Source organism: Vicugna pacos, chromosome 25 (assembly GCF_048564905.1).
Source record: "Vicugna pacos chromosome 25, VicPac4, whole genome shotgun sequence".
Lineage (NCBI taxonomy): Eukaryota > Metazoa > Chordata > Mammalia > Artiodactyla > Camelidae > Vicugna > Vicugna pacos.
Window position 1 is genome coordinate 18,642,151 of NC_133011.1, and position 16,671 is coordinate 18,658,821.

The window sequence follows — 16,671 nt, forward strand, 5'->3', positions numbered from 1 at the left end:
TAGATTTGTTTCAGAAGAGAGAAAAGGAGTATACATAGATACTTGGTTATAAGAAATTGGACTGGAAGCATCAGCTTATTTTATATACCAATAGAAACATTAAGTCAAGATGTGATCCAAAAATCTCAATATGATAAAATCCAAATCCTAAATTACTTGGTCATCCTGATCCAGACATTCATTTCATAGCAAATGCTTTACCATGTAACACAATGCTGTAAATCTAAATTCTTGAAGTCCAAACTTTCAGCCTCTCTCTAACATTTTACTGTTCACTAAATTTCCTTTGTCTATCCATCCATAAACAGAGCTTAACCTGGGTTGGATCCAGCTGGATCTCAGATGAAAAACCTTTAGAAGCCAGATGAGTGACTTCTAAGACTTGTGATCGGGGAGATGTGAAAGCAGCAAAGGACACATTGTCTTCTCAGTGCCAATGCAGAACAGACTGCTAGGCTGACAAGATGAGCTGAAATGTCCTTTGCTGTCTTTTTATATGCATTGCTGTCCCAGAAACTAGGTGCTTAAAACCAAAATCTTTTCTTTCTGAAAATCTGTTAATAAAGTATAACTGACATGATTGTTTTGTACACACTTATTATTATAACAGTTCTATATCTGATTTTATGCATATTTTACAGAGCAGACTTTGCTTATGCTCTGATAATTTCCCATTTTATGTAATTCCAAAGTGAAGGCACTTGCAAGGTTACTGGATGTACTTATTTTTAAAAATTAAAAACAATCCTGTTTTCATTTTTATATTGTTGTTCACCTGTGTACTTGACTGTAAATTCACATTGAGTAAAATAACCTCTAAATTTTATTACAAAGCTTCTATCTAAAAAGAACTGCAGAGTACTTTATGAATAGTAAATATTTTCATTAAAAAGCTAAAACATTTTGAATAGCATGTAGTGAAAATAAAATATGTCTAGAATGATATATTACATGATAAGATGAATCTTACTTACCAAATTCCTTGGGAACTGCTATAGAATAAACACAATTGTGTCCCACACTGTAATTTTTTGGATAGTTTGGTGATAGAACAGTGCCTTCTGAACCTGTTGAACGACTTCCACAAGGTGCTGGAAATAAAAAAAAAGTTATTGTTAGAAAAAATATAAAAATTCATACTACAAATACTTTCTTGATACAAAAATATGGCTACTGGATTTTAAGGTATATCATTTATTTCTATCCTTTAACAAATTGTCAACTATTGTCAAATATCTTTAAGAAAATTGTGCACATACAAAACTTTAAGTACTCAGATTTATTCGTCTCAGAAACAAAGTTAATATAATAATGTTGCAATAGTGCTATCTCTCTCTGGAGGTAATAATAGTGGCCTGCTTTCATTTATGATAAAAGTATAAAGAAAATCATCCCTTTTATAATGATGAGGAATTACACGTGCAAATGTGAAATTGTTTTACTCACCACTAGGCTTTGAAGCTCTACTCAAAATCAACCTTGATTATGCTGCCACCAGATTAAGTATTGCTACAATGGGACAAGGATGGCTATACAAACACATTTATCCACTTATCTAAGTAAAATATTCTCTCACCAATCTTAATCTGCTTATACGATTTACATTTAAATCAGAAGAGTTGCTGATGGTACAGAGAGACAGACTTTGTTTGCTACCTCAGCCCCAAATGTGCTATGTTCTTAAAAAAGATGAGAGTGAAACCAGTATTCCTGGAAAATTTGGAGATAGAGGTTCTGTTGTTCACAAGATAGGGGGATGCATTAGGATTCACAGTTCTGGAACACAGGGTTCTTTGCAATGAGATGTCACTGAGACTTTAGTAAGGTACTGCTTGAATGTACAGATGTCTTAAAGACTTTATGTTAGATACAATGTAGCCTTAAGCTACTCACAATTTCAAATCTGTCTTTTCAAAATTTATGTAATGTATAATTTATCATCAAATATACTCTATAATGAAAAGTATTGTATGATTTGTCTCAGAGAGCAAGTCAGGTACTTTAAAAAGTGATGAATTCTTGCAGGTCACAAAAGAGCAATATAGTATATAAAATCAATAATTTATTAGATATGTCCTGTGACTTCTTCCGGTTGAAAGAATTGCTGTACTTTACAAAAGTGCTAGTTCACTTCTAGGAAATTACTTATGCCTTGATATAGCCTAACTGAATGTCACAAATCATAAATCCTTGTACAGACTGTATTTGAAAGTTATATCTCCCATGGGTCTTTTCTTTTTTTAAGAGAAGGCCTTTTTTAACTCTCTGTGATGATATACATTCATAATGCAGACAATTGTTATCCCCAGTATTGACTTTAAGATTAAATTGACTTTTAAATTTTTTTGCTTTTTTCTCTCCTTTGTTCAAAACCTTGATCTTAGTAAAAAATACCTAACTGTTCATTCATTTCATGCACCTTTTCATGTTTCCTATGAAAGTATATGAACTTCATTTTGTTTATCTGCCTTAGAAGATAAACCTCCAATAAGACTTTTTATCATAATGGTAATAAATACTATTTTAAATTATAAACTATTATTCTAAGTAACTTATTTATTGTACTCTTCATTTTCCTTTGCACTATTATTGGTAACATTGCTATGAGTTTTCTATCGCTTCATCTGTTCACCAAAAAGAAAGAAAGGAAAAAAATAGTCTTTATAACTTGTGAATTAAATTTGTTCTGTAATTCCACACTACTGATTAACACTTAAAAAAATCCATCACTATATTATAATCAGTGGCTCATAAACCATTTTAATGGCTAACTAAGTCAACATGGTAGGATATGAGCTTCTACATCTGTCACCTCATTAATTGGCTAGATTCATTCATTTGATTTTGCTGCTAGGAAGGCATTCCCTCCATCCTTCAGTGCTCTGTGAGCTGCGTTCTCCATCATAGAGTATGTTCTTAGAAAAAGAAAAGTCATCCTATGACAAGGAATAGCTATACTCCTTTGATAGATCTTCCATGTCACCATATACAAATTCTACTACAAATAATAGTCTTGTGGGCATGGATAGTTCATGTGTGATACCTATGTCACTAATTTTTAACCTTATTTTCAAAACTGAGATATAATTCACATATCATAAAATCCACTCTTTTAAAGCACACTTTTTTTTTTTCGCATATTCACAAAGTTGTGTAACCAACCCCCCTATCTAATTTCAGGATATTTCTGTCACCCCCAAAATAATTCCTATACTTATTAGCAGTCATTCCCCACTTGCTCCACCTCCAAGGCCCTAATTAATTTTTTTCTAACTGAATTTTAGCATTTCCTTTAATTTCAAATGTAGGCAAAATAGTACAGTAGCAGTAGAAGTAACTGGGACTTTGTTGCCAAAAGAAATAAAAGATATTTTAAAATTATATTTAATTATTGCAGATGCCTCAAAATATTGTTTATGCTCACCACTACTAAAAATAACAGTAGTTACTATACTTGCTGGAACTTTTAATTTAAAGCATTAATTAAGAAGCATATATATTATTACATCCAAATGTGTTTTTTCAATTATAGATTTTAAGTGCTTCGATAACTATATTTCAGTATTATTGGTTTCTCTTTCAAGCCTATGTGATTTGTTTTATTTTGTGCATTTAAAAAGATGACTCTAAGATCCATAGGCTTCCTCAGAGTATGCACACACACACCAAAGGAATCTCTATTCCAATTAGATTCCTCCCAAACCACCTCTCTTTGTCACCTTCTATCTACTCTTTTCCTTAAGGAAGGTTGGCTCATAGATTGTTGCTCTGGCCTAAGAAGATCTGGAAAATAGTGCATTGAAGGATCCTTTCTTTCCTGCTCTTTTGTCTCCTTTCCTAACAGAATTGATGAATTATTCCTTCTTAGGCATCAAAAAGGTCCTAAAACTGGGTTTGGAACTTTGGGAGAAATACCTGCTCTTAGGATTGACGTATGCTTAAGGCTATCTAGTACCATAGCCTAAATATGATTCAGAATTGCTCACTAACTCTCACATGTGGCTCAGTCTAACTCACTAGATGTGTTTTGGGTTTAGGAACCAAGTTCCCTGTGGCTCAGAGAGCTCTATTTTGTTTTCTTTTATGAATACATCTCTCATAGGAATCTTGGACTGAGTGGTTCACTGGTTAAAGATAGATAGTATAAAATGAAAATTTCTGTGTTTAATAAAGGGAAGGGAAGCAGCACCCTCCCTCTCCCCTTGTCTAGGGTGTCTCCTTGAGAACACAATAGGCCCAACCTTTTCATTTTACTGTCCAGGCTTCCAGCCTTCTGACCTTTGGAACTAAACACATTCTTCTGAGATCAAATCAGGTTACCACAAGGTATATTTACAAGGTACGCAAGAGACAAGGTACATCAATTTGTCTCTCAAAGAGATAAAAGAAGTGCTATTTGTTCTTTCTTCACTGTATACATTTGCGTGAGATTCCGTTTGGTCTTTGTAGTGTCTTTCACAGACCGCCTGCAACGTGCCCTGTATTCCAGACATGCATATCCAGTAATAAAACTGCTTTCTTTCTCTTTTAGGTTTTGTGGAATGAACTTTGTTAGTAGAATTTTTGTTTTCTCAACAGAAGAAAATATTTGGCCATATTTAAATCTCTTGTCTTATTACCTTAATACCATTTGAATCTCACCATGACTTCTAACAGTTACTGTTACATACTTCACTTTCTTCATCTGTAATGAGAGAATCACTTGGTTGATTCAACTTTCTATACAACTTGTTTTGTTTTTCTGGGAAAAATAACTAGCAATCCACTAGGAAGGCATGTTTGAAGTCTGACTTAAATACGGACTAGATGGTAGTAAAGAATGGGGGCATCTTAATACAATGAGAAGCCATGTAACTATCCATCTGGAGACATGGTGTAGTGACTGAGATGCTCAAAGAAGGGAAAATAAAAAGATTTAAATATGAATTCCAAGTATGTGGTCACAAGAAAATACGTTCTGAATTACAGGCATTGATTTGCAATTGAACTGTTTCTCACATGGGTGACACTATATAGTATGTTTCAGAATCCACAGCAGCAGGAATTTATTTATAACAATGTTAATGATTCTCTAAAGGAGCATGCAGGAGGCCAACTGGAGTGATAATGTATGTCAGAGTGACTGGAAACTAGCAGGTGCTCAATAACAGCAGCTTCCCTTCCTGTTACCTTTCAGATACGTTCCCTTCTATCAAATGAAAATAAAACATGCTTTGGTTTTAGCACAATACTACCTTAACTTTTTTCAATACAGAATACAGTGCACTTCTTTGTAGAACATAGCTCTGATAAATAATCTGTGAATTATATCTGTAAAAAAAATTCCTATGTGTAGCTGATTAAAGGCAGTTATCTGATGATACTCGAAAATAATTTACCGCTAGGCCTTTGTCTATGTATCTTTCATCCACATGCTTTAATTATATCACATATTTAAATGACATCAAACACTAAATGGCTTAGTATATTAGGCTAGGTAATTTCTATCTGCTTTTATAATAGCATGGGCACGAGATTTCTTTCACATCTCAAAAAATTTTTGTAAACTTAGAGGATATTCGAAATAATGAATTCGCTGAGGGCAAGTCATGCAATTTAAATAGAAGATCTGGAATAAGAGTTCGGTTATTTAATTCTTCATACACACAAATAATATGATTTAACTAAAAGTAGGTCATATAAGGTTACTAATGAGAGATAACACTAAAGTTGGAAAGCTATAATCCAGGGCTTAAGTTAACATGAGTGAAACAAAGGTATTAAAAAACAATGTTGTAGATTTTCAAAAGCACTGAGTTAACACTGACTATATCTATTAAGGCATGTGTATTCTGTGCAAAGTTGTATTTCAAATGGAATGCAAAAATGCATTTCAGGTGAATACTTTTTATCAGTTATTAGTAGAAATTTACTATTTCTTAATTCTCATACCTAGCGTGGAGGAAGATTTCAGAGATAAGTGGAGAATTCAAAAATCTCAACACTTATTCTCGGTGCAGGTATTCATTCATGAGACATTTAACCAACTAAAACTGGTTAAGAGCCAGGCACTCTACGGTCTAGATATAAAAAGATGAATACAAGGTCATTTGTAGAATTATCCTGCCCACCTATAGGGCAGTGATTAAGAGCATGAACTCCTAAACAAGACTGCTAAGTAAGTGTGACTTTTAACAACTACCTGAAACTCTTTGTCTTAGTTTCCTCATCTAAAAAATGAGACTATGAGTAGTCTCTAATTCATGGGGTTGTGGTGAGGTATAAAATAATATGTGTACAAAACTTCAAACTGTGCTCAACACAGGTAAGCTATTTTCTCCCACCAATCCTCCTCCCTATGCTCCTCCATATAGAGCTGCTTGAAATTCCAGCAATATTCCCTGTTTACTCTTGGTATGAAATATACCATCCCCTCATGCCTTGTGCCTCACCTGGTTCCTTCTTATTTATACTTTTAAGATTAAGTTCATGTATCACTTTTATAAGGAAGACTTTCCTGACCTCTCTTTTTAACTAGGTCAGATGCACCTCCATGCTGCACTTACAATACTCTGTTTTTATTTCTAGCAATGTACCTTATCTGTTTATATCTCATCATGCTGTAAATGTTTTAAAGTCAAGGACCATATTGTATTCATGTTTTTATCCCTGATGATTACCACAGGGCCAGGTATATAATTGATACACTTGGACACCTGAAAAAAAGAATGATACTTTCTCTTCTTTAGAATAATTGCCCAGCTAGTGATTATTCAACAGTCCAAAAACATTTATTCTTAGGGTCTTATTATTATAATTACCTATCAGTTGGATGCTTATTGTATGTGATAGTAACAGAAAAGATCAAGAATATTGAATTGTTCCATTTACAGAATAAATAAGTCATGGCAATGTAATGTACAGCATGGTGACTATAGTTAATATAATTGCATAATTAAAAGTTGTTAAGAGAATAGATCTTAAAAGTTCTCATCACAAGAAAAAGAATTATAACTATGTATGGTGACAGATGTTAACTAGACCTATTGTGATCATTTTGCAACACGTACAAATATCAAATCATTATGTTGTACACGTGTACATGTCAACTATACTTTAATCAATCAATCAACAAAATTATATTGTAATGGTACTGTAGCCAGTACTTACAAATTTAATGATTTACACATCAGAGATATCTTTACCCAGGATATATTGTTTTAATTTTAGATACATTGATTTTATCCTGGGAGCTTTGGGGTACAAGGGGAAAGTAAATAGAAAAAAAAATTTGTACTAAAAAGACAAGTGATCAGATGCCTGAAAGAAGTGACAGAGCTAGCTAGCCAGAGAGCTAGGGGAAAAGATTCAGGCAGAAAGAGAAATAAGTGCAGAAGTCCTGAGGCAGAGGTGTGAGCAGTGCTTTGAAGAAAAATCCAGGAGGTCAGTGTGGCTCAGAGAGTAAACTAAAGAGGGACAATATTTAAAGAGGTCAGGGCGTATACAGACAGACTGAGTAGAGCTTCTTATTGTTAGATATTTGGCATTTATTTAGATTTAGGAAGCCACTGATAATTTTGAGAAAATATGTGATATAGTCTGAAATATGGTTTAGAGATTACTTTGTTTTCTGCAGAAGAGGACTGAGTGGGGAAACAAGGGAATGGGAGACACTAGTTAGGAAAGAGGCTGAGATAAAAGATGGCTGGTGCCTTAGATCATGGCAGAGATGTATTTATAGAAACACATGTTATATCATTAGGAGAAAAAAAATCAAGTAATGAATATTAAGGAAAATACGGATTCTGTCACCATTTGTGTTTTATTACCTTTACCTAATATTGAGTCAGATCATGGATAAGAATGTTATATGACTTCTATTTTAATCCAGTATGTCTACAGATAACTGAAGTAACTTAGAGTTTCAACAGATACTTTTCAAAGTCTGAAAAATAAGAAGGGAAGAAATTATTTTCCAAACACATTTTTTTGATCACAAAGTGAGCTGCAGGTACAGATATCCTGTTCTGCCATCATTTAATATATGTGACATTCTCATGAGATAAACTGCAGGGTTTCTCATCATTGAGCAGGACTTACCACAGGATGCTATCATTTTGGATCTACTTCTGACAAATATAATCTCCCAGTGTCCAACATAAGCTCTTAAAAACATTTTCTTCAGATTTAAAATGTACACTTAATCCTAAAACATGATAAAAATCTATCTCCTAAAATAGACAAACTGTAAATTCTTAGGGTTCAGTTCAGGTAAATAAATATTCTCTAAGAGCCTGCTTGTATAAATTTGTGTCTTGCGTGCTAAAGAGTAACATGCAGCCTAAGAGTTCATGAACTTATGATGTTCTAAGGTAGGACTAAAGCAACGTTATAAGAAATAAATAATATCAATCTTTTCTTATTTTAGCACTTAGGGATCATAGTCTAATTACCAACCCCCTACTCTTGTACTCTGCAACAAAGTCGACCAGTCAGTCAAAATTTCCTGCCCACATTCTTAAAGACTTTTGTCAGGATTCCAACAATGGGGTAAGACTCAGCATGAAAAGCAGCAAAGACTGGTAACTTAATTCTCAAGCTTGATGAAATCATAAATAGAGGCATAAGCAAATTAACACATGACAAAGGCAATTACTAGAATGACCAAAAATAACATAACTCTGAAACACTGAAGAGAGGGGCTGTGGATGTGACATAACTTTTTATCTGTTCTATTAGGGAATCAATAGATAGTGTCTAATATGGGTACATAAAAAAGTAGAGCTTCATGTGTTATGCAAGTCACATAGAGGGCCATCAAAGCAGTTAGAAATAGAAATTATTAGAAAACTCAGATAAGGAATAGAATAGAGAGGAGTATGGCAGATGACCACTGCTTCACATTGTTTTAAATGGTAAGCTTCCCTGTATTCTTAGTTATTACTTAGCACATTTTACTTTGATTAAAAAATACAAACTTTATCTCAAGAAAAATTTATGCTTATGAATTCTAGTTTTATTGCACATGCTTTACACAGTAATTTGGACTTTTAATTATTAATGTATTAAACCTGAAAATTAGCCACTTATATATATTGTGGATTTCTCTATGGTAACCATGAAGGAAAACAAACAGATATGTGTGGACCTGATCAAGAAACTAAAATGTATTAAGCTCTCCTTAGTGTGTGACAATAACAGTCACAGAACCAAATGCTTTAAATAAGTAATTTAATATAATTATCTCAATAACCTTGCAAATTACACAATATTATATCATGTTTAGATATGCAAAACAAATAAATTTAACAAAGTCATATAGTTGACCAAGCCTTTTTTCTTATTTTTAAATCATTGTTTACAGTTTAATGTATCTAGTTCCAAAAAATGGGCATTATTTTTCCCTCAACCATACTAGAAATGATTGGTTATGGTTATATTTTTAACATGAATAAATCTTAATTTTTTTCAAGTAGTTTAAAGCAAGCATTGAATAACTTTGATTTGATTTTCATATCTTGGCATTATGGCTAAAAGTCTAGTGATACTTAAGTAATAGTAAAAATTGTTCTCTCTTAAGAAATGTTAAAATCCTCAACTCCTACACTATTTTCAGGATTGAGTGAGTGTGTATCCATACAATGACACTGATAAATTATATCTAATTAATATTAAAATGATAGAAATACACTAGTTCAACTAAAACATAACATACATGCAAAATACAATGAATGTTTTCCAGTGCTATGCTTTTTTTAGAACATTGTGTTAAAAATCACATATATTAACATGTCAGCATTTGCTAGGAACTTCACTAGGCCCTCTCTACGTGTTGTGTTTAATATTTGAATCTTCACAATAACTTACTGAATTACTGATTATTATCTGGCTTCAGAGTTTAAAAAAATCAGAGCTCAGCTTGCCTCATGTTACAGACACACTAAAAAGACATGAATTCAGGTCTATTCTTCCCTCCAAATTGTCTGTAAATATGACAGTTCAACCAATATGAAATATACTTAACTGAGCTATAATTGATCCATGAAAAGTTTTTGGTTCAGAAGGATTTATTTCTACATATCATGACATATTTCCATGCTGAAATTGATATTTCTATGACCTACGAATATAGAAATCTTTTGGAAAGAAGCAATTATTTTAGGCAGGCATATTCTTAGTGAATGCTATATATTCTGGTGCTCCCGTCTTTCTCATCTGTCACTGAAATCTATTTATTTACTCATTTATTTCAGTGATTAACACCTATCCTTGATCTATAGTTTTCTGTATCCTTTGATTTTTCTCCATCAGTAAATTTTGAAAAGTGCTTTTCTAGGTTTAGTATGCTTTTCTGCCTATAAACAGATTTCTCTTTTGTATGGCTCTAAATGCTAAGATAATATAATCACTTTTTCTCTTAAATTTCCTGTAAACTTCCAAGTCATAAGTTCTCTTTGGCAGAATTTAAATACCAATTAATTGTTTCTTTTTATTCCCTTTATCTTTTGATGGATGAAATCATTAATTCAAGAATTAAGCAGATGCTCTGATATTAATAGAATGGCCATTTAGTAGATATCTATCTTTTCTTTATTTCTTAAAACAACATTTTGAAGTAAAGAATTTCAATTATCCCTGTTTTAGAAATGAGAGACACTAGCTTAAAGAGGTTAAATGATTTGTGTAACGGAGAAATTATGCACATATAATTCTAATAAATAAGGACATTATACTACTAAGAAAAATTACCATGTGTCTAGACATCAGAAATAAATACTTTTAATCATTAGATCAGAGTTGCTGGTTTTTCTTGTCCCACTGAAATTCACTGCAAACATATACATATATACCTACATGCGCACACACACACACACACACAAGCATAAGTATATGTATATTTATTGTATTTTATTTATCTCTGCATATATAACTGAAAAAGTTCCATAAAAAATTTACCCTTACTATGTTCTTTGAATTAAATGTTTTTGTCTTCTTTTTCACTTTATTTTATTCAATTTTATATCAATTTTAAAAATGTTGGTCACAGACCAGTAAATTGATTTTACGACTCACTGATGGTGACCTATAGTTTGGAAAATCTGCCCTGGATGATAGCATTCCCATGTCAATTTTGTATCATGCATTGGATCACTCAACTGACTAGGGAGTCTGTGATAGCTTTCCATGGTGATATCACTGTTTTTCCTTACTAAATTGTATTTTTCACTGTGTCTCTATCCTCATAAATACAGAGTTATATAGAAGCATGTGAGTTTTGAGCATGCAGTATTATGTCTTTTTTTAGTAAAATTATTTTCTCCAGTTATAATACCCATCTACAACAGCTTGAAATTAAAATTTCCATGGTCTGTAATGGAGCTGTATATAACTTTCTTTAAGGATGACCTGCTTTTCATTAAAATAATTTTTAAATCACTCTATGTTCAATCTCTTTTAACACTCAGATACGGGCTTTTGAAAAAGCCACAAAGCACCAGCTCTATGTAAAGTGGTGGATTGGCCCTTATTTTGGAAAATCCTCCAGTTAATTATCCTATCCATGAAATTCTGAGCCATCATCATCAAAAACTGCTTCATTGTTAACTGGGGACTCCCAGTTTCCCCTCTTTTGTCCATTATATCATCTCTTCAAAACCATTCTGAAAGAGCTGTTCATTTACTGCAGCTAACTGCTTAGCAAATTCCACACCCCAAGTGAAGGTGATTCTGTTTCAGGAGCCTCTTCACTAACTGCCTTAATTGCAAAAATATTAAGTCTCTTCTCCTTGAGTATATTTTTACTGAAACTTTTTCAAAGATCAGTGATTTTCTCCTGGCTACGATCATTGTCAGATCCTTCAACATACTGAATCTGATGCCCTGGTCTCGTACTCACTTTAGCTGTAGCAGATCTGGCAACTTTTATATCTGATATTATGCTACTGAAACTAATTTTAGGTATTTCTGCAATTTTCTGTGTCCTTGAATCTTCCTCATGCTGCTGGAGCTGCCTGAGTAGCTCCAATTTGGTCATCACTTTTAGACAACCTAATTCTTAGGAGAAATGTTTATGTTTTCTGTATCTCTATTTCAGACAGATTTATCACTAATTTTGAACCATATTTAAGTTATTGCATTTATCTACATTTGTTGAAATGTCAGTTTCAGTGTGTTAGTTCCTAATTTCTCAGTCAATATTTTCTGAATACCTGAAGTTTCAGGCACTCCTTTAAATCCTGACGGCACACAGGTGAACAGAATGGGCAACATGCCTGCTCTCAGAGAGCTCGCCTACTATAATGTGCACGTTGCTTTAGAGACACTTGGGAATAGAAGCACTTTTCCAGAACCATTTCTTTACTGAATCCAATTAATAACTCCTTGATAAAAATCTCTGCATTGCCTAAACCACACTTGTATATTGATTGTATGCTAAATGGTTGATTTAAAAAAAAACATAGAAGTGACTTCAAATATTCCTTGATTCTTTCCAATAATAAAAACTCAGCCCCCAGATATTTTCTTACCATGACAACTTGGTAAGGCTCTATTCCACCCAGGTCTTCCATCATCTCCCATGATACAGGTGAGTGTAGAATAACCTTGAAGAACATAACCAGCATCACAGTAATAGGTGACTGTTGACCCTAATTTATAATCCATTCCAAGTCTGGTGCCATTCATTATATTGCCTGGATCAAAGCAGGACTCTCGGAGTTTTGCTGTAAAAAAAACAAACTGTTTTGAAATACTGTTTTTTAGGAAACATTTAATATTTCTTCATTTCTACCTTTAAACAAATGGAAAGAACCAGCACGCTTCTGCCTCTGTTTGAGGGCTCAGAGTACAAAGTAGTCCTTACCTATATCTGACATTTTGCTAATTCATAGTGATTAGTAAAAGAATAAAATTCCTCATTGGTCTCTCATTAAAATTAGTATCTAATATTTATAGTCAAACATAGAGTTTTAGAGTTTATTATAAATTTGTCCTATAATCCATGTATAAGCATTTTAAATAAATTATTTTAGAAAAGGACTTCTTTCTTTACTTAATATTTTTTTATTTAAAAGATCTTACCCCAAATAATGTACACTTATTCCATGTGACTGAACCTAGAAATGGTACTACTACCTAAGTTGAGCTCAGTTCATTTCACCACTATGAAGAAAGTAAAAGACCATATTTCTCTGCCCTGAAACCATTTCTCTTAACCTACCTCCTATATTTATTCCCCACATTTCTGTCAGAGGTCTACCCATTATAAAATAGCAACAAAATCTTCATAATATCCAAACCATGATCTTTTTGGACAGAGAGTCTGTGTCAAAGCCAAGAACTTTCAAAATTAACAATAACAGATAAATTGAAAAGTAAAGTCTATTCACAACAAAGACCTATTTTCCGGGCACCCAGAAAAGTGCAATAGAGAGACTTACAGAAAACTTTGAAAATATATAGAGAAATAGATTAGTTCATCCATTTAGGGGAATAAGTAGTAAAACGCTATGTTGTTAACATATCTGTGTAATGCCATAATGTTTTTATTTTATTATTATTATAGATTACTTTAGAAATAATATGTGCAATGTAAGGGTTATCACAAATTCAAGATAAGAAATGTGATTTTCTAAATTAGAATTTATATTATGTTAATGGGAAGTCAGGAGGTAGGTGTATTTTTGGATAAGATTCACGGAATCATGGGAGTTTAAGTTGACAATATCGATGTTTGGCTATTACAGAAATTATATTGCTATATTGAAATCTGATTAATTGTAACAGGAGGAATATATTTCTTCCATTCATAAAAACCTGCAGAGTTCAAAGTGCTTCAACATTTATAGAAAATGATGAGAAATTTGGGCTTTAGGAAGAATACTTCATAAAATTTCTACAAATTCTACTAAAGATGAAATGATGAAATCAAACATTTTATGATTTTGATAGAATATCAGAGGAATGAAGAAGGTTCACTTTCTTTCCTTCCTTCCTTCCAACAAACCCTCAAGAGCCCATTATCCAAGTAACTCTGGAAATATAGCAGTGGACAATGAGAAAATATTCTGGCCCTCACAGCATTTATATTCTATTAAAAATAATTATATTCAATAAACATTTGTGATTGTGATGTGTTACATTAGGAAAAGCATTCAGGAACCCTTCAGAAGAACTGACATCTACACCAGGCACTGACAGAGAATAAGCTGACTAGGTGAAAGGGAGATGAAGGACTTAAAGGGAGAAGGTGTCCTGGAGCCTGCAAGTCAGATAAACAGGATTCCTAAGTTTCAATCCCAAACCAAATAACTTAATTTTCTCCCAAACACAAGTACACTAGCCACACACACAGGAGCACAAAACATTTATACCATACGTTATATTCAGATTCCAATATAAAAATTGCTCTGTAGCCTAAGGACTACATTTCTTCCCAGCTAAAATATCACTGTTTTAAGGAAAGAATCAGCACGGTGAATATTAAGTTTGGTCACTGAGAATGGGGCTTTAGTGTTGCTGAGGCTGGTTTGTTTATTTTTAAGAATAAAATCTCACAATAAACCTTTCCTTAAACAAGCAGGAAAACTACAATGTAATTTTTAGGCAGAACAGCAACCTAGCATTACAGCTGGCCTTCATGAAACTGAGCTAAATCCCTTGAGGGAAAAAGAAAGACTGAAATTACTGTTTAAAGGGATTAATCTCTTTGACAAGTCTAACTGCCTAACATTCATCTTTTGAAAAGTTTGCTTTTTCCCTTCTTTAGAGTTTTCCCCACATTTTCAGTGATATATCAGTGAATCTATAATGTAAACATCCTACTTTTTGAGGAAAGGGAAATATGGTAGATAAACTGAATATATTGCCTCTGCAACAATTTTATATTGTTAGCCTCATTCAGAGAGGATTCACTTATCTCATTATTGTGTTTCCATAGTACTTAAAATCCTTGGTGAATAGCTTTCTATGAATAATGCTGCCTTATTTATATCTCTGTATGCCATAGCAATTGTATCTGGACATTTTGAAAACATCTGGAGAATCCCCATATTGAAGGTCTAGGAAGCAGATGGAAAAATTTAGTTTTTGGAAAAAAAACTGTGAGGCAGACAAGTTGATACTATTATTTTTATAAATAATTAATTTTCTTTGCCTTAACTGTAGTTTGCCTACTGAAATGAATAGATCCCAGGTAAAAGAGTCCTTTGACACATACTCTCCAAATAAAGTACATTAGAAGATGTCTGCTGGATGATAGAAGTGAGCATAAACAATAAAGCTTATATCTTAGCTATGGATTTTTTCCATTTTTACAAAACATTTATTTTTCAAGTTTTTTTCACAGGAAATAAAAGAATCCTAAATGCTTATTTTAATTTAAAAAATTTGACATTAGAGAGCTGAGAAATGTGCCTTGAAGAAGAGCCAATTGGAAAAGTTAAAGCTTTATTATGTTCTTGTTCTCATTTTATTAATGAAGACATACAGATGTTGATACATATAATAAGCAAAGTTATTCCCACATAATAGTTATACACTCATAAAGGGGCCAATATTATAAATAATGTTATTCTGTAGGTAATTAGTTATATATTATTTTTGTTTTTGAGAGGTAACTAGAGTACATAATGTCCAACTGACTTTTATTTCCAGAATAGTGGACTGCATGGATGTGCATATACCTATTAGCATGAGTTCAGCAACTAAGAGCTAAAGTTGCTTCAAGCTGTATATGCACTGTAGTCCTCTCATAGGATCATAGTAAGTCTCAAGAGGCCCTCTCTATTGGAAGACTCATAGTTCACATAGGGCCAGATCTCTCAGGGTGCTTTTTGAGAATAAATATAAACCACACATGTATCTCTTTTATTTTGGAAAATACTGCTGAAATAGAAATTAAATGATTGCTCTATAATATCTCAAAGTAAAGCTGAAATGTAGTAAGTTGCTGTGTGAAAAAATATATCTTACTTTAAACTGGTATGTTAACTTAGAAAGGAATTTATGATACTTTAAGGTTCTTGGAACAGGTGGCTAACTTATACCCTACATAAAAAACCATTCGTAAGTCTTCCACTGTACATATCTGGTGCCTATAAACTGACATCCCCTGCCAGCTAAAGCACCAGCTGCTATGAGGTGCCTTTCAGTGGCACAAAACTGTATATATTCTCTCTCCTTCTTGTAAATCAATATATTTTGTTAAAATAGTATAAATATCACTACTATGAGTTATGTTTATTAAATATTATAATTATAAATATTTAAGGCATACTTATTAACATAATTTTAAAGTCTGAATACTTATACAATACAAATGAGAGTACTATTTAAACCCTAAATATGTATTCAATTGTAAACTTGTGAATATTGTATCACATTGAAATTACAAGAAGGTGAATAGAGACTAGCCTGATTTATAGTCTATGGAGACGTTACTTTCAAGTTAGCATAACATCTCCCCTTACCTTTAAATGTCTACTTCTTTGCCTCAATTTACCATTGTCTACAACATTGGAGCCTATCCACCATTTGCTTTAGGTAAACAAAAAGTGGTATTCCTTCCAGAATCCATGTTAGCAAGCTTATGTTTTTGCAATGTTTAAATATAGTATCTGCTCATTGTTCAAATGTTTTGTTTTCACAACTACTATGTATTTGTATACAAACAAAAACATGATTCAGTGTTCA

The 16,671-nt window shown here is 32.7% G+C and overlaps 1 protein-coding gene and 1 pseudogene across 3 annotated transcripts in view; both read right to left on the reverse strand.

Moving 5' to 3' along the window:
* CSMD3 (CUB and Sushi multiple domains 3) overlaps positions 1-16,671 on the reverse strand; it is a 1,005,695-nt gene that overhangs the window by 191,758 nt on the left and 797,266 nt on the right. For all 3 annotated transcript variants that reach the window (XM_031691263.2, XM_072949624.1, XM_072949623.1), the window contains 2 exons: positions 12,507-12,701; positions 975-1,091 (listed from right to left, as the gene is read on the reverse strand). In XM_031691263.2, coding sequence (XP_031547123.1) covers positions 975-1,091; positions 12,507-12,701 — 312 coding nt within the window. The remainder of the gene's footprint in view (positions 1-974; positions 1,092-12,506; positions 12,702-16,671) is intronic.
* On the reverse strand, positions 11,332-12,013 carry LOC102533765 (small ribosomal subunit protein mS31 pseudogene; annotated as a pseudogene).